This window comes from Pleurodeles waltl, chromosome 11, assembly GCF_031143425.1.
Source record: "Pleurodeles waltl isolate 20211129_DDA chromosome 11, aPleWal1.hap1.20221129, whole genome shotgun sequence".
NCBI classification, from domain to species: domain Eukaryota; kingdom Metazoa; phylum Chordata; class Amphibia; order Caudata; family Salamandridae; genus Pleurodeles; species Pleurodeles waltl.
In genome coordinates, this window is record NC_090450.1 from 93,150,340 (window position 1) to 93,177,393 (window position 27,054).

General features: G+C 45.1%; 1 protein-coding gene across 1 annotated transcript in view; it reads left to right on the plus strand.

Moving 5' to 3' along the window:
- The window catches only part of PHC3 (polyhomeotic homolog 3), a 374,591-nt gene that overhangs the window by 279,247 nt on the left and 68,290 nt on the right, over window positions 1–27,054 (plus strand). Inside the window, exon 12 of the mRNA XM_069213181.1 lies at window positions 15,024–15,138. Coding sequence (XP_069069282.1) covers window positions 15,024–15,138 — 115 coding nt within the window. The remainder of the gene's footprint in view (window positions 1–15,023; window positions 15,139–27,054) is intronic.

A 27,054-nucleotide genomic window follows, 5' to 3' on the forward strand; every position in this document is an offset into this window, starting at 1 on the left:
TTGTGCTGGTTTCAGGAGTGAAAGCAGGCCTATGGGGAACATCTGTAGGCTGGTCCATCCTGCTGAGGTACTCCTTAAATTGTGAAATTCCACAACATGCATGTGCAGCTTGGCCATGAAAGACTGTTGGGGGGCAGTTTTGTGTGCGCTATGTAGAAAGACTGAACCTGCAAGGATGTAGTACAGTACAGGGGGATCCTAATGGTATCCTGCGTCAGCAGCCTAAAGCTGCTCTTATCTATATATGCTCCCTCCATAAACATGCCTTAGATGTCTATGATCTCCGAATTGACTCTCAGCCAGATATACCTTTTATGATTGAGACCTGGTTGAAGGATGACTCCAACCCCGACTTACAACTAGCCGTCTCGGATTCTTACGCTTGCAGTCATGCAGATAGAAAAGAGTAACGAGGTGGGGGTAAATGCATTTAAACAAATATCTGAAATGTTCAACATTCCACCTCGAGGAGTTAAAGGATGCAGAAGCCGTGTGCTTCTCTTTTTCACCAGTCGCCCAACACTCCCCGTCAGTAGTGCTGATAAATTGCCCCCCAAGGTACACAGGGGATTTTATCAATTATCTTGATCAGGCACTTGCACCTAAGATCATTAATTATGCTAGTTTTATGATATTAGGAGATTTGACTCTCTTGAGACGTATTCTGTAAACCTTAACAGCCTTGAATCTCGCCTTGATTTCCTCTGGTCCTACTCATAATGCTGGACACACAATTAATTTAATATTTTTCAAAAAATCCATCACTTTGGAAGCGACCAAGAGAGTGGTTTGGTCTGACCCCTTCATCTTACCATTCTCTTGGACATCCCCCAACTATAGTCCAGACCTCAATAAGACATCTAGCAGCCTTGTTCATGCCTGGAACAAAATTGCACTACCAAAGGTAAAGGATTATTTCACCACCACATTGCCTTGTCTCAGATGATGTAACAGTTGATAACATGGGAGTGGACAACTGGCTTCCTGCTGCAGCTGACGAGGTGACCCCTGGAAAGTTGTTTCGAAAAATACTAATTCCACTTCAGCTGCTTGGTTTACAGCAGAGCTAACTGTGGAAAGGCAAGCCTGCAAAAGATTAGAACTCAATAGGAGACGCCACTACAAAAATAAAGATAAAGCTCTCTATAAGTGTGCATTGCATGCATGTCACAAGAAAATTCAATTAGCCAGAGGCAAACATCACTCTAAATTGATCAATGAGGCTAAGAACAGGGCAAGGGATTTTTTTTATTTTGTATTGCAGTTTTCTGATTCCTCGATATTTGCTCCACCATGTGCTGCAGATGCAAACTTGTTAGCAAGTTGAGCAGCTTCTTTGAGGGAAACATTGTAAAAATCAAACTGAACCTTAACTCCCCAAAAACTGTGAAGGTTGCTGTGCCCCCTAACTACTCATCTGTTGGTGGGGTGGGAGACATACTTACGTGCTTCCTACCTCCCTCAGTAGATAACCTCAGAGTGCTTCCTAAGCTGCAAATCAGGTTCTACCTTAGACCCTTCCCCCTCGTGTCTTACATCAGCTAATGGATATAATCTTCTGCATCTATCTGGCATTGATCACTTCATCCCTCAGCACAGGAGTTGTGCCCAGCACCTGGAAGAAAGCTATGTGGTTCCACTACTTAAAAAGTCCAGTGCAGATGAAACATTATTAGCCAATTTCTGCCCCGTTTCCCTGATTCCAGCCCTATCAAAATATATATATATATATATATATATATATATATATATATATATACATACACACACACACACACACACACACACACACACACACACACACACCCCCCCCCCCCCCCCAGGTAACAGTTTTATATAATCCTCTAAGGTGCTACACACCTCACAGTAGGGCTTTAGAGCCCGTCGTAGCACGGAATCAGCATTACTGGAAATCTTCAAGCTAATAAAGATGGACCTTTGATGTAACGTTCTGTTGGTTCTTTTGGACCTCTAGGCAGCATTCAGTATGGTCTCGCACAAGATCCTAATACACCCATCCCCTCTATTGGTATGACCAGTTCAGCCTTCTGTTGGCTCACCTCCTTTCTTGAGTCTAGGGAGCAAGCTGTCTGGATGAGACTGTGCCGCTTGGAAGTGATGTCCCTTTGTTGTGGTGTCCCATAGGGCTCCATGCTCAGCCCGACCCTTTTCAATATTAATATGTTGTCCCTGTCAGCCTTGGTTGAGTCATTTGACATCAAAATCATTTCCTATGCAGACGACATGCAGTTGCTTTTCGCGTACAGAGCAACCTCATGGGACGCGTAGAGGGTTTTCTCAGCTTGTATAAAGGCTGTCATAAGGTGACTCAGTGCCAACAACCTTCAGAGCAACCCTGACAGAACTGAAATTGTACTGTTTGACCTTGAGCTTGACCCCCCATCTGGTTGGTTGGGCTGCTGGCCTTCGGATTGCCCACCTCTGCCTTCAACCCCCTCCCCCCCCCCCTCCACCCAATGAATGCAACTAGATCTTTGGGGCACTATTTGAGGCTGACTATGAAGAAGCAGATTGTCCCTGAAGACAATTTTTGACTGTGGATCCAAAGAAACCTGAAAAAATCATGTTCTCCCTACCCTGGGATGCACTAAAAACCGTAGTTCAAGCTTTGATTCTATCCCAGTTGGACCATGCAAATGCTGTTTATTTTAGCCTTCCTGATTACTTGACACACTGCCTCCAAGTGGTCCAGAACACGTTGGTACAACTATTGTTCAGACTTTCAAAACAGACTTTCAAAACAGTTGCCAGTAAAGGTCTCACAAGAAACTGCACTGTGGCTCGCTGTCAAAAAAGAGTGATCTTCAAAGCTTTAAAGATTGTGCTTGTGCGCTTCGTGAGACTGGTCTGAAATACCTGAAGCTCTGAATAACTCCCTTATAGGAACTTGGACGAAGCCTTCCTCTTGCCCAACAGTGAACAGGCGGGTGTTCAAGCACCACAGAATGGTGCGGGTCGACCCAGAATTTCTTAGGCAGCTCTCGTCTCCTAAGAGTTTGGTAGTCCAAGTTTCCACCAGCATAGTCAACCCCCGGAGCCTCATGAAGCTACTCCAGAGGACTTGCATATAGACACAGGCAAGACCATACAACCACTGCATCACTGACCTCAGTCCTCTTGTGGTCTAGGTGCGGATCAAGCGGGCATTGAGTAGGTCACAAGGGACACTGCTCCACCATGTCATCCGCTCGCTGGCATCAGCCTTCAAGCCTCCTTAGTATGCCCTTAACTGCTCTTGCAACAATGTAGGAGGCAGGGTCACACATTTTTTTCCAGGGTGGCAGGCCATTAGATCCAACAGATGGGTCCTCAAAATCATCTAGCAGGGCTACGCCCTTCCATTCCTTTCCGACCCATCTCAACTTCCTCCCACATTAGTGCAGCTTTCAGAGGAACACCTATCCATTTTGCCTCAAGAGGTGCTGGATGTACTTGGCAAGGGGCCTCCCAGAGGGTGCCAGCCTTGGAAGTAAGGATATGTTGGTAGTCCCGCTATTTCATCATGCCAAAGAGGGATGGAGGCCTTAATCCAATTTTAGACTTGCTCTCTGAGTGCCTTATTGCAGAAGGACAAATGGTAACACTGCCCCAAGTTCTGTCTTCCCTGGATGCAGGCGACCGCTTGGTTGCCTTTAACCTGCAGGATATGTACTTTCATGTGCCTGCCCTGAAGTCCCACAGATATTACCTGTGGATCAAGGTAGACCAGGAGATTTTTCAGTCTACCATTCTCCCACTCGGCCCTATCAGTATCCCCCTGGGTTTTCTCAAAAGTGTTCTCTGCCTGGCTTTGAAAGTTGTGGAGACCAGTTTTGTGGTGCCTCGATTACTGACTGTTGAAGTCAGGCTCGCCACTGTCAGTCATAGACCACATCCTTTTGCCATCTTTGGGTTTTTCAATAAATGAGCCAAAGTCACACCCTACCCCTTCATTGAAACTCCCTTTTACCAGACTTCTTCTTCACACTGTCCAGAATAATATTTCTTGTGATAAGTCCAGGGCATTCAGGCTATTATTCTGGTGTTTTAGGCTCGGTCTCTGATCCTGGTGAGAGCAGCTCTGAGACTTCTTTGACTGCTGGCCTCATGCATCCTTCTGTGCTTCTGAGCTTTGGTAGTTGACTGTTTTAACTGTCTCTTGAGGTTGTTGATGTCATCCTTGCAGCCAGATATACCTCTTCAACATCTGTTTATAGAGGGCGATGGGACAAATTTGGGCGTAGTGTGGAATCCGCAATAGAGTTCCCTTGCAAGTCAAACTGTCAGATGTTTTGTAGTTTCTTTCATCATTGGCCCAGCACGGTCTTGCAGTGTGCACTATTAAAGGTTATAAGTTGGCTGTTTTTGCCTTTCTTTGTTTTTCGGACTTGATCCTGGTGTGTCCTGGTTTAAGTAACCTTTTGTGATGTGGTTCATTGAGGGTTTGACGCACGTTGCCTCCCAAGCCATAAGTGATGTCACAGTGGGATCCTAATTTGGTCCTGTCGTTCTTCATGTGTTCCCAGTTTATTGCGACTTTCAAAACCGTCCTCCTCATCGTAATCACTTCAGCTCATCAGGTGATCGTGCTCTGGGCTCTCTTGGTCCAGCCGTTCTGTCCTATCTTTTTTTATGTTTTTACATACGAACTGGTATTGAGGAGCGAGACAGCCCTTTTTGCCTAAAGGTGTGTTGCCTTTTCACTTTAGGCAACCCATTACCATGCCAAAGATTTTTGCACTGCCTCACACCTGGAGAGAGGAGGTGAGGAATCTGCATGTAGACGTATCCATCAGAAGAGCAAGTTATTTATGTAATACTCTTTCTGGTGGATACTCTTTCTAACCACAAGTTCCACACTGCCTCTCCATCTTCCCTTTCTGTGGAGTGGTCTCCGTTTGACATCTGAAAAGGTCCCAAATTTCAAATCTACACAATGGTTCTGAGAATTATTGGCCTCTGTATCTGAGAGCACAGCGAAAGTCTATCAAGAAACTGACGTAGCGGAGAGGGCGCCTCGGTAGGGCTCCGCGCTGCCACTTCTGGCCAAAACGGGCATGACGCCGAGCTGCACAAAGCCACCAAGCTGCTGTAGGAGCAGATCTGTAAAAACTTCTGGATCCAGTCAGGAGCCTTGAGAATATTCTAAAGGTGAGGAATCTGCTGTTAAATGGAGTATCCACGAGAAAGAGTGTTACAAAGGTCGTTAACCTACTCTACTGAAGGTAACCACAAGTGTGTGACCTTTCATTTCCCTGAAGGTCTTCAGCGTGGATTTGGTTGATATCGCATAGAATGTGCCCATACGTCCCGCTTGCACAGTAGATGTCTATTCTGTTACAGAGTGCCTCGCTGTCGCGTGCACATCCTTAGATGGGTTCAACATATCAAACATAGTCTCGTGTTGTCCAGTATATCCATACTCTACATCTAAGTAAATCAAAAAAAGAGATGGACTGGGGGAAGAAAACAGGATGAACCCAGAAAGTCAATCAGAAACACAGCATTAGATCTAAAATAAAATAAAATACAAAAAGGAGTGAGAGATGTCCAGAGCTGGTCTCTGCTCAGAGAGCGCCCTGGGATTAACCAAATGTGGTGCCCCCTCCCACTCGACCTCTTTGATTGACTGTACTGAGAATTTGGGACGATCAGGAGGAAGGTGAGGGGCAAGATTAGGGAGCGCTACGAAAAGAAACACAACAAGCATTTGCAATGCAACGGGTCTCGCATTTCTCCGAGTTACAGCTATTAACAGTTGGAAACGCCCAACAGTACTTTTCTTGCCACATTAAATGGAGAAAAAAAAGCGCGATCACACTGCTACAGTTCACTCGTAGTGAAACCTATCGGTAAAAGTGCAATTATCCACGGAACCGGGAAAAGTACAATTAACTATGTAACAGGCTCGATGTCATGGAAAGCGCTCGACTTCTGCCAAGCGAGATCGCGCTGCGAACAAAGACAAAAAGTAGTCCACAAACCGGATGGAAAACAGCGAGCCTCGCATGTTTTCAGTACTTGATCGCTGCGCTCGAGGAGGGCTAACCATGACTTATGCATGCCTTCCACTAATGGAAGCAAGCAGATGTTAACAGGCAAGTCCACGAACCAATGAAAGACACTGACGTGACATGGATGGGGCTCCAAGCCCTTTTCTAACTCCAAAAGCGTCTCGCAAGCGCATGCAACGCAGACTCAACCCTAAAAAGCAGACGAGGGCGCCAGCATGCATCAGAAAGGTTTTTTCATTGGCCCTTTCACTGAAGTTGTGAGGGGACTGCTTGAGGGGCAGCTCCAGCGCCCCTCTGGAAGTTGGTGCCCTGTGCTTGGGCGCACCTCACATCACACATGCTAAAGGCCTGGATGTCATTATCTTCTTTTAAAAAATAATTTTAAAAAAACGCTTTAATTATTTTGTTTTTTTGTTGCATTTGAATTCATTTTCATATTTTGGAACTTATTTCGCTTCTGTTGTAACTGCATCAATTACATGCCATAGAAATATGCGGTCTCAGTTTCTTCATCGTTCTGGTTGCTGTATAGATTTTCGTAACAAGTTGGTTGTCCGTTCACATCCCCCTTACATATTTTTATTTCCACTAGATGGCACTCACTACCTCACTATCGGGTGTTTTGCATAGATTCGGTTCCATTTTCAATCATCATACCCGAGCGCTTGCACTACACGTTTGTTTCTGCTCCTTTTATGTCTGAGAATATGCCACTTCAAAGAGTGGCCTCTAACGTGTAACCTTGATTTATTATTTCTTCTGTGATCAGATCTTAGAATTTATGTCTTGTGATTTCTGTAACCTGCCACAACAGTTAGACTTCCAATCATTAACATTTATACTTCACCTTGTGTGACCACAGATGACGCCTTTAGCAGTATTACATTGCGAGCGAGGATTAGATAAACACTCACATAAAATTGTAAATCTTTTTACGAAGCGCAGCTTATCCTCCAAAGGGTATCTTGAGCAGCCGCTGTAAGAACCTATTCCCGTGGTTAAGGACTGGCAAACCCCGTCACCGGCAGAAGAATACCCGCTCCTTTAGCAGGTTAGGGGATCTAAAGTGATTGTATTCACTACATAGATGTAACGGGTGGTAATCCAAAGAACCACAGTCCGGACTAGCCCTTGGAGCCACTCTCTGCTCTGGATTCAAGAGATGCAGGTCCACTCCTTCTCACCCAGGTAAGAGGGCAGCAGATCGGCACAGCAGGCAGCAGACCTTCAGACCAGACTCAGTCACGGGAGAGAGTGAGGAGGGATTTCTCAGCAGATCTCAGCTCCGATGGCCTAGTAATTGACACATTGTTCTGATTAATGTTGGTCCTTTGTCAGTGACAGCCGCACAAAGTGCCCAAAGACGTTAAGGATGACCAGCTGAATTGGGCCAAGCCACCATGTGCGTAATTTGCCAACGGATGACGTCCTAGCAGGAAATACTAAGACCATGGAGGTAACAAGAGAGGAGTAATGACTTCCGAAAAGAAGGTCACCGGATAAACTGGAGAAAGAGGCAGCTTGCCATTGAGACCCATCAAAGAAAATGACAGCAAAGGGGACTTACCACTCCATCTGCCAAAACTATAGTATACCTATGACATCATAATAGAGAATTTATGTTCGCAGCTGGAAAAGCGAATATCACGAATTATTTGTTTTAGGTAAGTCTAAAAACTAAAGGCAGGATTGTCTGCCATTGCCTACGAACATAAAAAATGTTGGTGAAAAAAGCAATCCTGCAAAGTGATTGTTAGAAACTGGGTTGTTGGTTGACTGGGGCGTGTGCCCTGGTCTAACAGCAACCACAATCCTTGTCAGGGGCAGCCACAAGCCAACCCTAAAGCAACCTGTACTCAGCCATCTGGTAGCTTGGCAGAGAGCAGTCAGGCTTAACTTAAAGGCAATTTGTAAAGTATTCGTGCACCACTTCAAACAGTAATACAGTGAAACATCGCACGAAAAGGATCCCACAACGGGTGAGGTACATAGTACTCTGTTTAATAAATAATACAAGACTAAAATGACAAAAAACAACCAGTAGAATCATGGATATTCTAGTGTAGAGATTTTAGTGAAAATAGTGCCAAAAAGCATAAAGCACCAACTGTCGATATCTGTTTGCATCGGACCAGGGCAAAGTCACAAGTTCAGGTACACCACGATGAAGTGTGGGCTACAGGACCTCAAATTTTGGTTTGCGGAGTGTAGCGAGGATCCACATCGAAGATGGTTCGGTTCTGAGATGCGGCGAGGCTGTGATGCGAGGGCCTGCATCATCGTTGAGAATCCAGTCAACAGGGCTTGGATGTAAAGTCTGGCATCATGGATGCAATGTGCAGTCGGGGTGATACGCCAGTTTTGGAGAGCTGAGAGACTGCGATGCAGCGTCTGGCATCATCATAGAGGCTACAGTGAATGAGGGATGCAAGGGCCTGCACATGGGATGCGTAGCGCTGTGGGTGTTCCGATAGGGCTACAAAGGCAATGAGGGTCTTTGTGACTGTTCCAATCCATGCACTAGCAGAGATGTCGATTCTGCACGGGTTTGCTCTGCACAGCAGAGGAGATGTCTGTTCTGCTGGATACACAGGCTGACACAGCAGTTTAAACCTACTTCCAAGGGTCAAGGACTGCTGTGACACCAATGGCAGGTTAGACTTACAGAAAGCATAGTCCAGGTGCAGGCGCAAGGTGATTGGGAAGCCTGTTAGGTCCCTGAGGCTTCAGATCAGGAGGCCAGACAACTAGCTCCTGGAGCCACTCTGTGCTCTAGGTTCAAGAGATGCAGTTCCATTCCCTCTCACCCAGGTAAGAGGACAGCAGATCAGCAGAGCATGGCAGCAGTCCTTCAGAGTAGCAGTCCTTGGAGCAGCACAGCAGCCCTTCTTCCTGGCAGAGTATGCTCAGATCCAGAGGTGAACTGAAGAGGTGGTGTCTGAGAGCCAGTAGTTATACCCAGTTGTGCCTTTGAAGTGGGGAGAAGCTTCTAGAGTCATGCCTTAGAAAGTTCACTGTTGTCCTGCCTCTCTTGTCCTGACTCCAGATGAACTACAGCTTTTGTGTGGAGACAGGCCAATATCTATTCAAGTGTAAGTGGGGCTGTGCCTAGCTTCTCCCACCTATGCTGCCAGTGATGGCCCCCCAGTCACACCTAAGCTCCCCATTGTGTATGGTTGGAAGGAGGAGTGCACAAATCCCAACTGTGAAATACACCCAGTCATGTGACTAGAAACAAGTTGCAGGCACCAAATGGTGAAGGCATTTTCAAAATTGTAATTTAAAATCCAAATCCATGATTTAGGATTTTAAATTCTAATTCCAGAGACACCAGAAATGAGCTGGTTTCCTGTTTCCATTCAGAAATGACACTCCTAAAATGTAATACGATAATTCTAATGTTATCCTATGGGAGAGGTAGTCTTTGCAGTAGTGAAAAATGACTTTAAGAGTTTCTCAATACCAGGACATGTAAAACTTAAAAGTACATGTCCTACTTTTTAAATACATTGCACCCCCCCCTCTGGACTGACCAGAGCCTAACCTACGGTTGACATATATGTATTAAAAAGGACCGAGTGGACCTGGTAATAGGTTTACTTTGCAAGGTCAAATTGGCAGTTTAAAATGACACACACCAAGGCGGCAATGACAGGCCTGAGACATGTTTAAGGTGCTACTCAAAAGGGTGGCAGAATCAATGCTGCATGCCCACTATTAGCATTTAATTTACAGGTCCTGAGCACATGTAGTGACAATTTACTAGGGACTTGCAAGTAAATTAAATATGCTAAAATGAGTATGGTCAATCCAACATGTTTTGAGGAGAGATCACAAGCACTTTTACACTGGGTAGCAGTGGTAAAAACAAATGAAGTTTTCAAAATGGGAGCTCTGAGGCCAAAAAACGTTAGAGGGAAAACTATGCCAAATATTTCAGGTCCAACAGTTATAAACTAAGTAGTCTTATTAGGATATGTCCTATTTACATATAATATGACACACCATTCCACAAAAACCTAGACAGAAGTGGTTCCGGAATTTTGCTATCCGATAGTCCTATATAACTCACGGTCTAGGAGAGGCTTTTTAAACGATCGTTCCAGAGCACATTTCGTAAGTAGCGATATTAACCAATAATTTGGCCAAACTTGACAATATTATGTCCATGATGTGAACTCTGTATGTGTGAGGGCTTTGAATTAGAGTGAATGGGGAGTTCCTGTGTAGGAGAACTGGATAAGATGGTAACATGATGAGGGTAATACTTGTGCAATAATGTCTAGTTTCCCCACTATTTTTTAATTTGGTCTTTTTGTATTTTGTGCATTGTATAGTTATACTAAATCATCCAAAACAAAGTAGGGTGTTTCCTCTACTTCAACTACCACTACAAAGGCTTAACTACTAAAACCATGATAAAATCTGAAGAGTTATTCAAGGTCCAAGATACTGAAAGTGAGATAATTATATTTTCTAAGGTCTGGCTTTGCAGCACAGCTGACATCTACCGAATGTGATCAACACACAAAAAAGAGATTTTAGGAGTACTACAGAGAGGCACTCTTGGCTCTGCCCACATGCTGATGGACAGGAGTACATTTTTCTGATTGGACAGAAGTTGTATGCTTCCACAGGAACAAGTGCTTACCATACAAGACGTAATTTGTGAATCAAGTTGCATGAGCACTTTATCAAGTCCAGCTATTGTGTTACAACACAGCTTGACCATTCAGTCAGAAATATGCCACTGCAATGCTGGGGCTCTTAGATATATAATTATCATGTTTTTTTTTTTTATGTGGAAGGAGGGCAGCCAGGAGGAACGTGTTGCTCTTTTGCAGTTCCAGCCATCTCTCCCCTTCTATTTCATCTTCCACTTCAGAGAATCATAGCACCCTTTCAGTGAATGTTTCTTTTTTTCTTATTCCTAGTTTTCTGATTTATTGGCTGGAGAGCTTTTTTAAGCTCCTAGCATCCCAAAAGGTAATTTAGGTATTGATTATAATGTACTATTTTGTTTATTACAGTACCAATATTATATTTCATTTACATTAAATTTGATATTTTTAGATATTAAATTAAAATAATTTATTAATTTGAGGTACCGCAATTTTAAATTACCCTTCCCTGAATTCTAAAAACCCTTACTGATCCTTAATACTACAATTTCTGAACCCTACACATTCCCTGCTACCCTTAAGCTACCTGCCCCTATACTCTGAAACCCCCTTGCTGTACTTCCCTAAACACACAAAAGCCTTACTACCCTTTAACACTATACATCCCTGAACCCTAATATCCCCTTACTACCCTTTAACTCTGCTCTTGCCACAGCCCTGAAAACACCTTACTACCATTAACGCTATCTTTCCCTGAACTCTAAAATCCCTTACTTTACGCTCCCTTTCCCTAAGCCTAAAACACTTTTTACAACAGCTTAACACTACTCTTCCATGAACGTTAGAGGAACGTTTTAAGGCATCAGTTGAAGCACTTTCAGGACAAGATTCTGCTTTTTGTGTACACACCTCAATTCATTACCACAACCATTTATTATGACATTACCACAGATTTAGAGATAAATGTGCAAGCCTTGTTTTTGTCTCATTTTCAAGAATATTGGTGTAAATTTCGGACCAGCGTTTTCATTTTGCTCTCGTACTAGCTAGCACGGAATACAGAACTTTTCTCTTAAATGAAACATATTGTCAAGTGCACTCAAATACATTTTCCACACCTTTCACCAGTTCCCACATATTCTAAATTACCCCCAAAGTAGTATGTCAGCATATGACAAAATGCACCAAATTGTAGAGCACGCCTATTCTAAATGTTTCTCAATAATGGTATATCTAGGAAACTTCCCTTGCTAAGTCCTGCTTGACAACACAGTAGTCTGGATGGCATATCTTTCGCAATTCTCTGGAATCTGCATAGAATGGCATTTGTCTTTGCTCCTCCCAGAAGAGTATTACTCATTCTCTGTGCTGGTGGTGTTTCCTTACACCTTCCAGGAAGTACTTCCATTAGGTTGCACAAGGGATTTATTTATATCTGAAACATTTACTCGGCAATGTTGTTTCTCCAGATCAGATTTGTTTATTCTGTATGTATTTTACACAGCCATACTTTTTGCTACTTCTATGCCGCATTGGCAAATCCAGAAGGGACAGATTTTATTGTGATAAACAACATTTATGCATACAGTGCATGTAAACAGAATGTGTGTATGCCTGTATTTATATTTGTTGTATATTAAAGCCAGACCTGTTGGCTTTGCCAGTGATTGTTTCCTAATGTTACGCATGGGATATGAAGTTGAAACTGGCAATCTCCCGAATAAGTTCTTAGTGAAACATGCCAGTGCTGCTGCATTCTGTACCAGCTGCAGAAGTGCATTAGCACATTCCAACCAACCTAGCAAGTGGCTTTGCCGAATTCTAAATGTGAGGAAGTACTCATAACCATCAAACGGCGAGAAAAGGGTAGGAAATTGAGATGGTAGCAAGATTGTGAGGGAGTGCAAAACGGTTGAGTCAACAAAAGCTTTCAGTCCAGCAATATACCTGATTGGGCAACACCTCAGAGAGGGTGGGGGCATGTACCCATGGAGGTCAAAGGCTATAATCCCAAACAAGTGAGTTCTCCGGAGACAGGAGAACTTCGGGTTTTAGGTGTTTAGTGTTTAAGAAATTTGCAGAAGTATGCCAACATATGATGGATAATACCTAGCCAGTGTTTCAGTGGCCTGACTTGGCAGTCTAAGAACAAGTTGAACGTCGCCCATGTCCTTGAAAAATGTAACCCATAACGAGGCAAAAGAGATTCCCTGGGTGTATGAGATAGTAATTAAACAGCACTGGGGTAAAAGCTGAACCCTGTTGGGCAATCGGACTTTAGTGCTGATTCCACTAGCATTATTGTTACAATGGTGAGCCTGATTTACTTTCTCCAGGAAAGGGTGTTTGGCTGATTCCAAGTTCATATAAATAGATGAAGTACACTGTTCCAACATATGTATGTGCAGGGTAGAGAAGAGTCAGTAGTTTCTCTTCTCTACCCTGCATATACATATGTTGGAACAGTGTACTTCTATTTTTACGTTCAGGTCTTGGGAGACCGTACACTGGACCATAATTCTCCCAGTCCCTCTCTTTTTTTGATTGATTCCAAGTTCAGTCACATGGATTAAAATGGATGGTCAACAGGATCAGTGCTCCAACAGTACTGCCGTCCGCTTCAGTCCTAAGATTGTCTAATATAGAAAGCAGCCCTACTCCGTTACCCATCCATCCCAAAAAACAACCAGGAAGGGGGTTAGTTTTAGTAAACGTTTCGACAGGCATCTGAATTTGATCGGCAGCCACATAGGTGGAGCAATGTTGGTCAACAATTAGGGAATATGGTGGGATTTTTAGGAGGTTTGTCTGAAGGGCTGTGACAACAGCATCTTAAGGGAATTAGGGGAGACAACCAGAGGCCAAGGATGAATTAATGATGTGTTTCAGAGGTCCACTTATGGTCGGCCATGGCCAAACGAGTTGTGCTGCCTCTGCATGTGAAAACTCACTTCATCGGGTTTCAAATGTATATGACAAGTTATCACTCAAGTTTTTAGTTTTCATGAATACAATTCCAAAACATTTTACAACACATCGGCAAAGTTGTCGTTCAAGAGTAGGATTTCCCAATTCGTATTTGTTAACTCCCTTACTCGTGACTGTTAATTAAGAAAATGAGTCATAATACTAGTAATGATCAGTTATAGAGGTGTTCCTTCTTAAGTCACCTCCTAAAAAGGTCAGGAATATAGGGTTTAAATGCAGTCTTCTGCTGTTTTGGTCAAGCCATGAATAGTGAAAAACTAAGTTGTTCTGCCTATATTCACCACCAAGACTAGAGGGAAAAGTTGTCAGTTTTTCACCCCTGAAACTGGTCGTAAGGAGGTTGTAGTCTGCTTTTCAGGACTTGGTTGCAGCGTCCTACCTCGCCAAGCCATTTTTTCAGATTCATTGATTCTTGACTCTATCCCCTATGATATGACTGACCTCCAGTATAACATTCCCTCGCCTCTCACCTCATCAGCTGTGTATATCGACTAGCCTGTCTTCTGAAGGAACTAAGATGCATGTTCAGCGTGTATGTGAGTGGTATGTGGTAACAGCTCACATTTGGTATGAGCTGACACGTCGTTTCATCTTGGTGGTAAGCTATGGATCGTGTCCTCGGCATTTCTGTTACAAATAATTGCCATTGTGTGCTTTATTGCAGGAGATGAAGCAATGCACACCAAGCATACCACTCTCTGAGGTCAATGCGTATTGTTGTCACATGACCTACTAGCAGTGGTAGCAGGGGATGCTTCTGATGTGGTGCGAGTTGTCAACTCTGTTACGGGTGCCCTCAGCTTTTTATTTCAGATCATTTGAAAGGTGTTTCCGTGCAATACTATTTGTCAGACAAGAGCAGAAGACTAGGGCTAACATTGCCAAATGACACCGTAACCAAAGCATACAATGCTCCATTTCTGTGTGTGCTTATTTTATTTTTTTTAACAACTAGACTCATTGTGGCGGGTGATGTCCTTCAGTGGATCCAACAACCTTGAAAATAATGAACTGGGAAGAAACCCTGGGGCATCTTACCCTGGTTGGCATGGAGTTACCGATAACCTTAAGTCTGTGTTATTCACAGCAGCCATTGTAGCTTTACCTTTCTTTTAAAGACCCGTGAATGTTGTTCATTACTCATATCGTCCACGTTGTTATGTCAGCTCCAGACTGGTGGAGATGGTTTGATAACCTAGTAGGTGGGCGTAGAAATGCCCTTAGTAATGCACAAGCCGGCGTCACACCCAGTATTGCAAGCTGATGTGGTCATTTGAAAAGCTGCCCACCCAAATCACCCAACAGTTAAGTAATGACTTTACCGTATCTTACATTCTTTACACTGGTTTGTAGAACAGTGTTTTGTGTAATAGATTCCAATGCCTTTTTCTTTCTTTAGACGGTCTAGAGGAAATGGAACCTGAGATACTGAAGTGCGAGTTTTGTGGACAGATTGGATATACTAACAAATTCCATAGATCAAAGCGATTCTGCTCCATCTCGTGTGCCAAGAGGTATTCTGCACATTGTGTTTTATGCTGAAAGGTGTTAAAATAAATGAGGGGTATGAATTTGGCATTGTTGTGAAGTATTTCACTACCGTTTAAATGAACAACTCGAGCTGTGCTGTAATCTGTTGTTCATACAATTGACTGGAGGCAGATCCTTGTCCAGACTGCAACATACAATTATAAATAATTGCAGTGCTTCACAAAAGAAAGCACCTGGTTGTGGTCTGACCTTATTTACTGTTAGCAATAGACACACAATGCTAAAAACAGCAGGTGCATAGCCCTGTGGTATCCTCTGTAGACTACATCCACACAGCCAGAAATTACCCCAGGACATTAACAACAGGAGAAACAAGGCTGCAGCTGCTTTCACTAGTGTGATTTCCTTGTTTTTGCTGTGTTGCGGTTTGTAGTGGCTCACGGGTGGAGGGGAATTTGCATGAGACAGACAGACATATTTGATAACCTATTTAATGTAAACTTTCTCGTCTAGTACATTACCATGTGTTTCATGATGTATACATTGACGACCACTTCCTCTGGGATCTAAAATGCCTTGTATGCTGTTTTATTATAGTATCGGTGCTGCACATTTGCTCACTGTCTAGAGTTGAAGAAGTTTCACATGCCCATCTTTAATGTAACACCTAATTTACTGGATGGTACTTTTAATTTCTTGTTTTGTTTTCTGTAGATGATCGGCATCTCCTATATTCTTTGTTTCAAAGCAAATGTCCTGTAGTTTTCCTTGACTTTTTTTTTGTAAACCGATTTTATTGGCAATTTCAGTTTATCAACATACAGATACAGAAGGCTTCTAAACAACTTGCATGTAATGCCCCTCCCCCGCCTCCCCCCCCCCCCCCCATCTTTGAGCTTGAGCTGTATCTTGTCGAGTGCGATCTGTATGTGTCTGTGTATTTATCTTGGGGTGTTCTAGGCGAGTACTAGTCCGGTAGCCTTACTAATCTAGCTTTTCTAAGTGGCAATTAATTACTTGCTTCGGGAAGGGGTCTTCTCCTGGCCGGTGGCTACTGGTAAGGTCTCTATGGGGTCATTGAGGGTCAGACGATCCCTATCCTTCAGGGCCTCCACCAAGTGCTCTCAAGTATGCGCTAACTCTGGCGACCCTCCGCCCTGTCTGGGTCCCCATTTTAAGACCAAGCTCTCATATTCCGCCCAGCGTTCCAATTCCCTCTTCCAACTAACCAGCCTAGGGCCAGCTGGGCATTTCCAGTTCCTCGTTATCTCCTCTTTGCTAGCATATACGCAAGGTGCTGCAGTCTACTAGTTGTCTTAAGTACCTTGCTTCATGGCCCCATATTTCTTTTTTAGAACAAATATTAAACTATATAAACTATTAATATATTCAAAAAATATTTTTTGGGAATTACATTGACAGGATTGAATCCTAGAGCTCTGAGGTACGCCCTGCAGCACACTCACTTGATGTGAGAGCTAAATAACATGGAGCCTCTTTTCCAAAGAGTCTTTTAATGCCACATTTCGGTCAGGGGCGGCCCCTCCACGAGAGCAGTCGCCCCGCTAAATGAAAATGCCACCAGAACTGAAAAGTAAAATGATGATAAACTTTCTTTATTGCCATTTTACTTTTCAGCACCCCGTCCTGAACCGGGTGTCTGGACTGGGCAGGGCAATTGCTGGCGAGTGGTAGCAGGGAGCTGTGCATTTGTTTAAGGACCGCATGTCCCTTTGGCCGGCCGTCCTGCGATGGCCAGCCTGACATGCGCACTTTAAACATCTCTAACCCAGCTGTCTTTCAACAGCTGGGTTAGAGAAAGCACAGACCTCCAGCTCTCATGTGAGTGCTGAGAGAGCCCACAAATCTTGACGCTGCTCTCATGCTGATTAATTTTTATTACTATTGCACCCTCCTCCCGCCCACCGTTGTAGATACGAGCAAGCCGCCACTGCCTTTGTTCATATTTAATGATTGTTACTCATAGACGAAGAGACTGGGCCTATCAAAGACAACTTCAAATACACACTGTAGTAACATGTATTCATAGAGATTCAGTAGAATTTTTTTAGTGACTTTCATAGCTCTTTATAGGAGGCAGTAGTTACAATCACCAGCAAAAACTGTGACAAAGACAGATTGAATATTATTACAGTTTTATTTACACTTTCGCCTGTTGGCCTTTCATGATAGACGTTTGGTAACAGAAAGTTTCACGGTGCAAGAAAAAAGAATGTTTCTTGCATCACCCCAAACTCAAAGTAAGGTAAATAGAAGAGGATAAGGGTGAAAGGAAAAACGAACATAGGCAAGCCAGTATCCGTCCCCTTGCCGAAACCTACAGGCTTCAACAGTTCTCTTTGCAGAAAATGCGCAGCAGCAGAGAACAAGCAAGATGCTGTTTTCCAGTGCTGGCCAGCAACAACAAAAAACATAAAAGAAGAATAAAAGGTGCAAAGTTGCGGCCGCTGGTGGTGGTTGCCTAATTCTGCTTGCATCAGTGCGTGATGACATATGTTTGTGCATGTCACCATGCATGCACTTGCCAATAGGATGGCACGGGTGCCATTTTCTTTGCTTTTATCATTCACCAATCCAAAATGGTGGAACCACTTGCATCTGTAAATAATAAAACAAAAGCTTTTTAGCTTGAATTTTTTTAAAAAAGGACTGCAAGTTGGAGTGGCGACAGAGGAGCAGGTGGAGAAAGGAAGTGAAAAGCAGCACGCCAGAAACAGAGCAATACAGGTGGTGGGAGTGAGATCACAAAGTGCAGAAAACGGCATGGGTGTAGATGGAAAAGCACACACAAAAGAGCAAGCAGCAGAACGAGGGAGGGAGTAGCACTGAGCCTGTTGAGCTTGGGTGGGGCGGGTATTTGGCAGGGGAAGTCAAAGACCGAGAGAGCACCATAAAAGTGCATTGGGGCGAAGTACACGAGAAAGAGAGCAGCACATGAGGGAGAGACAGAGATTGGGGGGGGCTCTATTTGGCTGGGGGAGAAGTACACAAGGCCGAGTGCTGGAAAAGATACGCACTCTAATGAAGTTCTCAGTCACAACTAAAAAAGTAGTTCTGTAAAATGTTAGCAGTGAAAGGATAAAATGTCAGCCAATCAAAGGGATTGTAAAAAGACTATGCATGAGGAGAGGGATAAACAAAATAAGAGAGAAAGCAAGCCATTGAATAAGAAGCATGCAAATGAGAGTGACAATGAAGCCAATCAGTGGTTGTAAGCATTGGGCAAGCTGTTAGATCTCTGTAAGTTATTGGTAAGCACACCGTGGGCCCTTCACATCCAGACAGCTTGCATTGTCTGGTAGGTGAGACCTAATCAAGAGAGAAAATTGGACACAGTTTAAAAAAATGAGCTGAAGTAGAAAAAGCAGCAGACATGTGATTGGAGGTGACAAGATGGGTGTCCTTTTTCATTTAATTGCATTTCTTCAATTTCTTTCTCTCTTTGGAGCTTGCAGGTAATGTTGGAGACTTTACTCTATTCTGCAAGTGTCCATTGCTTTCAATTTGTTTCCACGCCGTCGTCAAGCTTCTCTTGCATAACAGCCAATTTATACAGTGGTTTCTTCGGAATGCTGGGACAGAAAACAAATGCGTAGATTGTGTTTGTCCCTGTGCTGACTTCCTTCCTGAAGCCATTTTGTTGTAGCTTTGATGAGCTCTATAAAGGAGCATGAAGTGGTTAAGTAAGTCTAGCTGATAGTCACAGCATGGGGCTGCTGGAGGCTTTTCTTTTCCCTTTTGTTAATGGGTTAGTTGAAAGGAAGAAAATGTTCGAGGCATGTGTGGCTGTAGATTCACATGCTGTGAATACTCCTGCCATCTATTGTTGGGTTCGGATGCATGCAAGTTGTTTTTCTTTGAAGAAGTCTTTTGAATCATGAGGCAAAGTGACTCCTCCCCTTGGTGATAAGGCGCATGGACATCGACTCCATTGTTAGATTGTTGTCTTTCCTCCATTGGGTTCGGATGTGTTCTTCGGTGCTTCGGTTCGAGACCGTATCGGGCTCCCTTCAATTTGTTCTTCACCTCTATACCCATAAGTATTGTTTTCGATCGTGTTCCATCGTTTTGCTCGAAAAAAGAGAAAAGCATTGTCTGTCGTTTCGACGTGCTCCGCTCGCGGCATTCAAGCTTCACCCATTTGGGCCTATTCTCACTTCATCAGTTTCGGCCAGCGATGCGCTTCTAATAGGATGGACTCCATTTCGCTGCTGTCCCAACTGCCACGCGAATACCAGAGGACCGACCTCCACCAGGTTTGCAACCTGTGCCTGACTCCTGATGAGAAGGAAGAGGACTGTGAGGCCTGTTGATCCTTTCCATCGAAGAAAACTTTGTGGGACTGTTGGGTCGGTCGCAGAGAGATGCTGCAAAAAGATATTTAAGATACACCTGACATCTTGGGCCAAAAAGATGTCGAGGAGGAAGAGGAACAACTGCACAGGCCTTGGTAGCTGAGGAAGAGGACTTTTCCATCCAGGACTCCTGCCCTAACCTCAAGATCGGTCTACAAATGTACCTTCCTCTGGGACAATGTACAGTAAGTATCCATGTCCCTTGTCAACCAACCAAGAGACACTCGGTTCCGACAGTAACTATGGCTTATGGGCCACCACTTCCAACAGACCATGGTAGGCACTGACCATCTGCTAAGGATGCACCACCCTCGAGCTCGACATCGAAAGCGAAGCCAAAACTACCTTCTTCTTTACTGAGCCGACCATCTTCAGCTCCGAGCACCCCGGCCTCAACTGCTTCGGCTTTTAGTACCTTGGTGCCGAAATCTATTTCAGCACTGAAACCCACCATACTGACATTGGCTCCAGAATCTGATCCTCCAAACCACGCAAGAGAGACCAGATCCCAAGCAGAAGAAACTGCATGTACAGCCTCCTACTGGATGAATTTTAGCTAAAGCAGTGCAGCCAGCGCCCCTACCATCGAAGCGCTGATTCTCCTTGGAAGAGAATATAGACTTACTGGTGCCTCCATAACAACCAGTCCTCGTCTATCTCCCCTGCCTACTTCTCCACCACCTCAACCACCTTCTCCACCCCCCTCTCCACCACCAACTCTTCTACCACACCACTATCATAGTGAAATAGGGGACATTACAAAACAGGGCTCCCCACAGTCGTACACTGGAAATTATGGGGGAGAGGAGTTGATGTAGATCAACAGCCCACAGATCCTTGGGACAGCTATGATATTGATCCCACGAGTAATATTGACCCAGACCTCTACCTGGCTAAGTCATTGCCTCCAGATGATGCAACATATTTTCAGGAACTGATTGTAGGGCGGCAGAATATCATCAGTTACCTTTACCCAAAGATCCTATTGAAGATGTTTTTCTCTTGGAAACACTCTCCAGTGCCACTAGGGCATGTCACTACCTTACCATGTTCAAGGGAGTGCTCCTCCACTCGGATGATATTTTAAAAAATCCAGTGTTGGCACACATCATTACACCCTGAGTCAATAAAAAGTATAAAGCGGCACCCTCGGACCCAGTTTACATCAACGGCCAACTCCCCCTAGCCCGTAAGAAGGCTAATTCCCAGACCACAGCGGATGCTCCTCCACCTGATAACAACAGTCCAAGCTCATTGACGCTTCAGGAAAAAGAAAGGCAACATAAGCTGCCAATCATTGGCAAATTGACAACACCTAAGGTTTGTTGGCAAGATATGACAGGAACCATTCAGATGAATTGAAGGAACTCCTCCAGTTTCTCTGTGAGGAGTACAAGAAAAAGGGTCATGAAATTGTCCAAGAGGGAAAATTAATATCAAATAATTCAATCAGGTTTGCCCTTCACTCAGTGGACACAGCCTCCAGGGGCATCAATATTAGTGTCCTGCTGCGTAGACATACTTAGCTATGCATATCTGGCTTTAAGCCAGAGGTGCAGCAAACGATGTTGAATGTCCCATTCGGCTAGCTACATCTGTTTAGTCCCCAGGTGGAGCAAAGATTGGAAAAGATGAAAAGGACACTGACATAGCTAAATCAATGGGGGCACTCCAAACCCCTACTCCTTGCTGCTCCTTTCGGCGTCCCACATAAAAACAACAAACAGGGCACCAAAACGACAACATCAGATGCCTCTACCACCTCCTACAGGCAACATCAGGCCTTCCCTTCAAGGGGACATTACAAAGGCACATATAGAGGAAACAATTCCAAGGGTTGCGAGAAGGGTGCCTTTGTTCGCCCCACACCCTCCACCTCCAAGCAGTGACTCTCTTTTCATTCCCCCAAACATTTAAAACCTGTCGGGGATGACTACAACATTTCTTCCCCACCTGGAAAACATAACATCAGATCAGTGGGTACTGGACATTATCAAACATGATTATTATCTGGAGTTCATCACCGCACCGCCAAACATCCCACCTCGAAAACTCTCTATAGAACATCATAACCTGTGCAAACAAGAAGTAGAGGCTCTGCACAAAGGTGTAAAATAGTCTGTCCCTCTTCAACAACAAGGCTCGAGAGTATGCTCCCTATACATTCTAATCTCCAAAAAAAGATAGATCTCCGTGGCCTGTATTAGACCTCAGACCATTGAACAGTTACATCCTGTCAGAACACTTCCACAGACTAACTCTTCAGAATGTGATCCCACTGCTACAACAGGGTGACTTTATGTCCGCACTAGACTTAAAGGATGCTTAGTTTCAGGCCCTGATCCATCCAGTTCACCGCAAATGACTCAGATTCGTTATAGCAGGAAAGCATTACCAGTTCAAGATGCTTCCATTTGGAGCCACTACCGCACCTGGTGTGTTCACCAAATACCTAGCAGTAGTAGCAGGACATCTGCGCAAGCAAAGATATCATGTCTTCCTATATCTGGATGACTGGCTCCTAAAAGCCAGTATGCTTCCCTTGTGTCTACAACACACTCAGCTCACTGTACAACTTCAACTTCTCCATCAACTGTGGTTTACTATCAACATACAGAGGCCACATCTTCAACCTGCACAGATTCAGCTGCATTTAGGGGCTGTTCTCAACACACAACATGGATCAGCCTACCCAGACATAGCATGGATTCCGAACATCCAATCGCTACTACAAACGTTTTGTCCCAACCAACACAATAGTCAAAACAGTTATGTCACTCTTAGGCGTGATTACATCTTGCATTGTAATAGCAACACATGTCTGATTACATATGCGCCTACTACAAGAATGTCTGGCACACCAGTAGTTTCGGTTACAGGGTCAATTACAACACTATTGTTGGCAAACAGCTGCACTGCTCACTCTCTACAGTAGTGTAACACATAAAGCCTATCAACGAGGGGGGGGCATTTCTCGACCCTGTTCCCAGATCTTTCTCACAGAGAAATTCATCTCATTGACTTCCTCAGGGCAAAAAATAAGTAAGGTGTTAACATGAATAGATGGCTTATCCTAATCAAGCAAAATTAATTTCTGGGAGACGAAACACGTGTTGGCTGTTGGATGTTGTTGTGATGACCACATATGGAATCTTTCTGATGTGATGAACATGTATGAAAACCTCGCACAAGAATAAAGACACTGAACTTTAACTCTGTTTAGATTATATATTGATTTTCCGAAGACCAAGAACCTAACTGTACAGACTCTTATCTTATTTCATAGGAGTGCCCTGGCTTTAAGACAGCTCTTATGTCGTCAGTGGCAGTTATAAGGGAGGTTTCTGTCCAGTGGTTGGAGTCGGAACCCAGATTAGGAGGGGTGTAGAGCAGGTGGTTTGATTCCAGGTAGGCCGTGAGTTGGAGGTTGATGGCTTTCTCCAGCACCTTGGTCGGGATGGGGAGAGGAGTAAGATGGGGGCCGGTAGTTCTTGAGGTTGAATGTGTCATCTGTCGATTTTTTCAGGAGAGGTTTTACTTCGGTGTGTTTCCATGATTCTTTGAAAGTGGCGGATCTGAAAGCCAAATTGATGATGTTAATGAGCGGGGGTCCGATTACCTTGTGTCTGAGGTTGAAGGCATGGTGAGGGCAGGAGTCTGCCGGGGCTCTAGAATGGATGGAGGACATGATGGACGTTGTGGTTTTGGTGTCGATGTCGAGGGGGGTCCAGGCAGTAGGGTGGTGGAAGGCACTGGAAGGTCCGGTTGCAGTGGTTGGAACTCGAAGTTTTTGTAGATGTTGGCGATCTTGGTGTGGAAGAAGTCGGTAAGAGAGTTGCAGAGAGACTGGGAGGGCTGGATGGTGTTTTTGATGGCGTCGGGCAAGGATAATTCTCTGATGATTTGGAATAGCTATTCGGGGCTGTTTGTGGATTGGAGGTGGGTGGCTAGCTTTCTTTGCTTCTTTGGTTCATAGTGGTAGGATTTGAGGGCTGTCTTGAAGGCTATGCGGTCGCCTGGGACTTTACTGGTGCACCAGCGGTTTTTCTAACATCTGCATTTCTGTTTTTCTGCTTTGAGTTCGGGGGTTAACCAGTTGGCGTGGTTGCTGGCCCTGCTGTTGTGAAGGGGGGCGATGGAGTCAGCACTGGTGGTGAGCCATTCTGAAAGGTGGGTGGTAGCTTCATTGACATCTTTGGACGTGTGGAGGGTGGTGGTGTTGAGTGTGGTTGTACATTTGGATTTGGTGATGGTGTTCCAGCTACGGTGGGGAGAAGGGGGACGGTGGCATGTCAGTTGACATAGATGGTGTAGTGGACGATGCTGTGGTCCGTCCAGGTGAGCTTGGTTGTGTGGCTGAACTGGATTTAGTTGCTGTATGTGAAAGTTGCGTCGAGGGTGTGGCCAGGAGTGTGCGTGGGGTTTGTGGCTATCTATTTGAGTCCCAGGTTGTTCATGGAGTGTAGCAGGACGGTCAGGTTGGTGTCTGAGGAGTCTTCTAGGTGGAAATTAAGATCGCTGAGGAATCAGTAGTGTCTGGAGTCCAAGGTGAGGGGGCGATGATTTTGGTTATGGAGTTGCAGAAGGGGGAGTCAGGGTCCTGGAGGTCTGTAGGCGCCCGTACCTCTGATGGTTGAGTGGGCATTGACTTGGAGGTGGATGTTGAGGTACTCCATGAAGGGTGAGTGGGGGTCGTCGGAAGTGGTGAGTGATGGAATCCTAGTGGATGATGGCAACTCCTCCTCTTGGTCTGGTTGGTCGGTCTATGGGAGTTATTTTGTAGCCGGTTGGGGTGGCGGTGGGTATTGCGGGGACTGAGGAGTCCTTGAGCCAGAGAGGAATAATACTATGTCGGGCAGGAGGTGGTGATGGTGTCCCAGAGTTTGGTGGCATGTTTGGTCAGTGACTGGACATTGAGTAGTATACATTGGGGCTGGCGGTCGGTGGTTTTTGTGGGGAGGCTGAGGTTCTGTGGGTTCATAGATGAAGCAGCAGTGGCAGCAGTCGAAAGCTCCTTCGGTGTCTGTGGGTGGGCGGGCACAATAGAGGGTGCTGGTTCGTCCATGATCCAGTTTCCTGAAGGCAGCGCTGGTGTAGTGGTGGAAGGTTGGTGGACCAGGGGTTTGGGCGCTGGTCGTGGCATGGACTGGTGCACACGGGCTTGCCTTTGGCACACCAGTGACGCGGCTGCACAGCGGCTGGCAGGGGTGGGCGGGTCTTTGGGTGGGGCCTGTAATGCGCTGGTGTTGTCAGGCACGAAAATGGCGGCCGTCCAGATGCCTGGCAACCGGACCCTGAGGAAATTTGGTGAGTGAGGCATGGATCCGGCCCTCCTGTTTAGGTTGAGCGTCTGAGTGTCTGGGCATCTGGGAAGGGAGTCAGGTAGTTCCTCTGGGTCACACAGGAGAGCAATTAGAGTAAAACTCAAGCTCGCTTATGCTGCACAGCGGTCGGCATTAAGTAGCCTGTGGGGGTGGGTGGGTCTGTGAGCGGAGCCTGCAAAGAGCTGATGTCATCAGGCAGCAAGATGGCTGCCGTCCGGTTGCCTGGCAACCAGACGCAGAGGAAATGTGGCAAAGTGCAGCCAGTGCAGCATGAATCTTGCCGTTCCTGGTTAGGCTGGGTGTCTGGGCCGGGATTCAGGTAATTCCTCTCGGTCACACGAGAGAGCAGGTAGAGTAAAACTCAGGCTCACTTATGCCATGCAGTGGCAGGCATCTAATAGCTTGTGGGGTTTGGCGGTCTGTGGGTGGGCCTGTGATGCGCGGGTGTCTGGTTGCCTGGCAACCGGAGGCTTAGGAAATGCAGGAGAGTGCAGTGTGGATCTGGCCGCTCCTGGCTAGGCTGGGCGTCTGGGCCAGGAGTGATAGGGCATATGGTCGGTGATAGTAAGTCATATGGTTGGTGATAAGACGTATGGTCGGTGAAGGCTCCTCTGCAAACACATTTAATTATGTGCTCACTTTGCTGTTGTTGACTTGACTTATGCTAAGTATGATTTTGAAATTCCATTATCTAAAAGCGGAGTCATGCCTCATTACTATTATGTAATAACAGTACTTCATTTATCATCAACAACCAATAGCATGTTATGCTAGTGTAGTGGGACAAACCTTTAGAATAATACTGTCACCTATCTGGTTTTTGCTCTTGCTGTTAACAGAGCCTCAGATCGGTGTGAAAGCATCTTTTTTCTAGTGCAGGTATTCCAGAACTAACTCGGATAAATCGTATTTCTTGTTTATCTAGGCCCTATCATGGTGCTTGTTAGAAATGGGGTCTTTGGTTGGCAGTCAGGTTACCCCCTGTCCAAGCAAGGACCCTCACTCTAGTCAGGGTACAAGAGAATCACCCTCAGCTAACCCCTGCTTACCCCCTTGGTAGCTCGGCACCGGCAGTAGACTTAACGTCAGAGTGCTAGGTGTAAAGTATTTGTACAAACACACACAGTAACTTAATGAAAACACTACAAAATGATGACACAACACAGGTTTAGAAAAATAGAGAATATTTATCTAAACAAAACAAGACCAAAACGACAAAAATCCACAATACACAAATCAAGTTATCAATTAAAGTGCAAAACGAGTCTTCATGTAGTTTTAAACACACACTAACACTGTTAGCGTGAAAATGTACCTTTGGTGTGTCAAAAATAAACCTGCACAGGCGAGTGTGCGTCAAAAAGGGCTTGCAATGCGTTGATTTCACTTTCGAGCGAGACCGTGCATTGTTTCTCCCTTCGTCGGGTCAGGGCGCGTCATTTATTCTCTCCGTAGGAGAGCGATACGTCGATACGGTCAGCACTCTCGGGTCCGGGCAGGCCTTGCGTTGTTTTTACACGCCCAGTGGTACTTGTGTTGGAAATCCAGCCTAAAGATGATCTGAGAACCACGCAGCGCAGTTTGCTATCTCCCAGCCTTCGTCAGCGAAGCTGCGCATCGTTTCTCCAGCTCCATGCGTCGATTCTTAGGTCACGTTGTAGGCGAGTGTCGATTTTCAGCCGTGAAGTCGGCGGCGCGTCGATTTTTCAGCCACAGATCGGAGTTGTCGATCTTTTCCCTCCACTGCCAGCTTCTCCTTTCAGGGTCCCAGGAACTGGATGGGCACCACAGGGCAGAGTAGGAGTTTCTCCAGAGACTCCAGGTGCTGGCAGGGCAGAGTGAAGTCTTTGCTGTCCCCGAGTCTTCAAACAACAGGAGGCAAGCTCTAAATCAAGCCCTTGGATATCTTTTACAAGATGGAAGGCACACAAAGTCCAGTCTTTGCCCTCTTACTCTGGCAGAATCAGCAACTGCAGGATAGCTCCACAAAGCACAGTCACAGACAGGGCAGCTCTTCTTCCTCAGCTCTTCAGCTCTTCTCCAGGCAGAGGTTCCTCTTGGTTTCCAGAAGTGTTCTAAAATCTGTAGTTTTGGGTGTCCTTCTTATACCCCTTTGAATTAGGCCTACTTCAAAGTAAAGTCTCTTTTGAATGTGAAATCCTGCCTTTCCCAGGCCAGACCCCAGACACTCACCAGGGGGTTGGAGACTGCATTGTGTGAGGGAATGCATAGCCCTTTC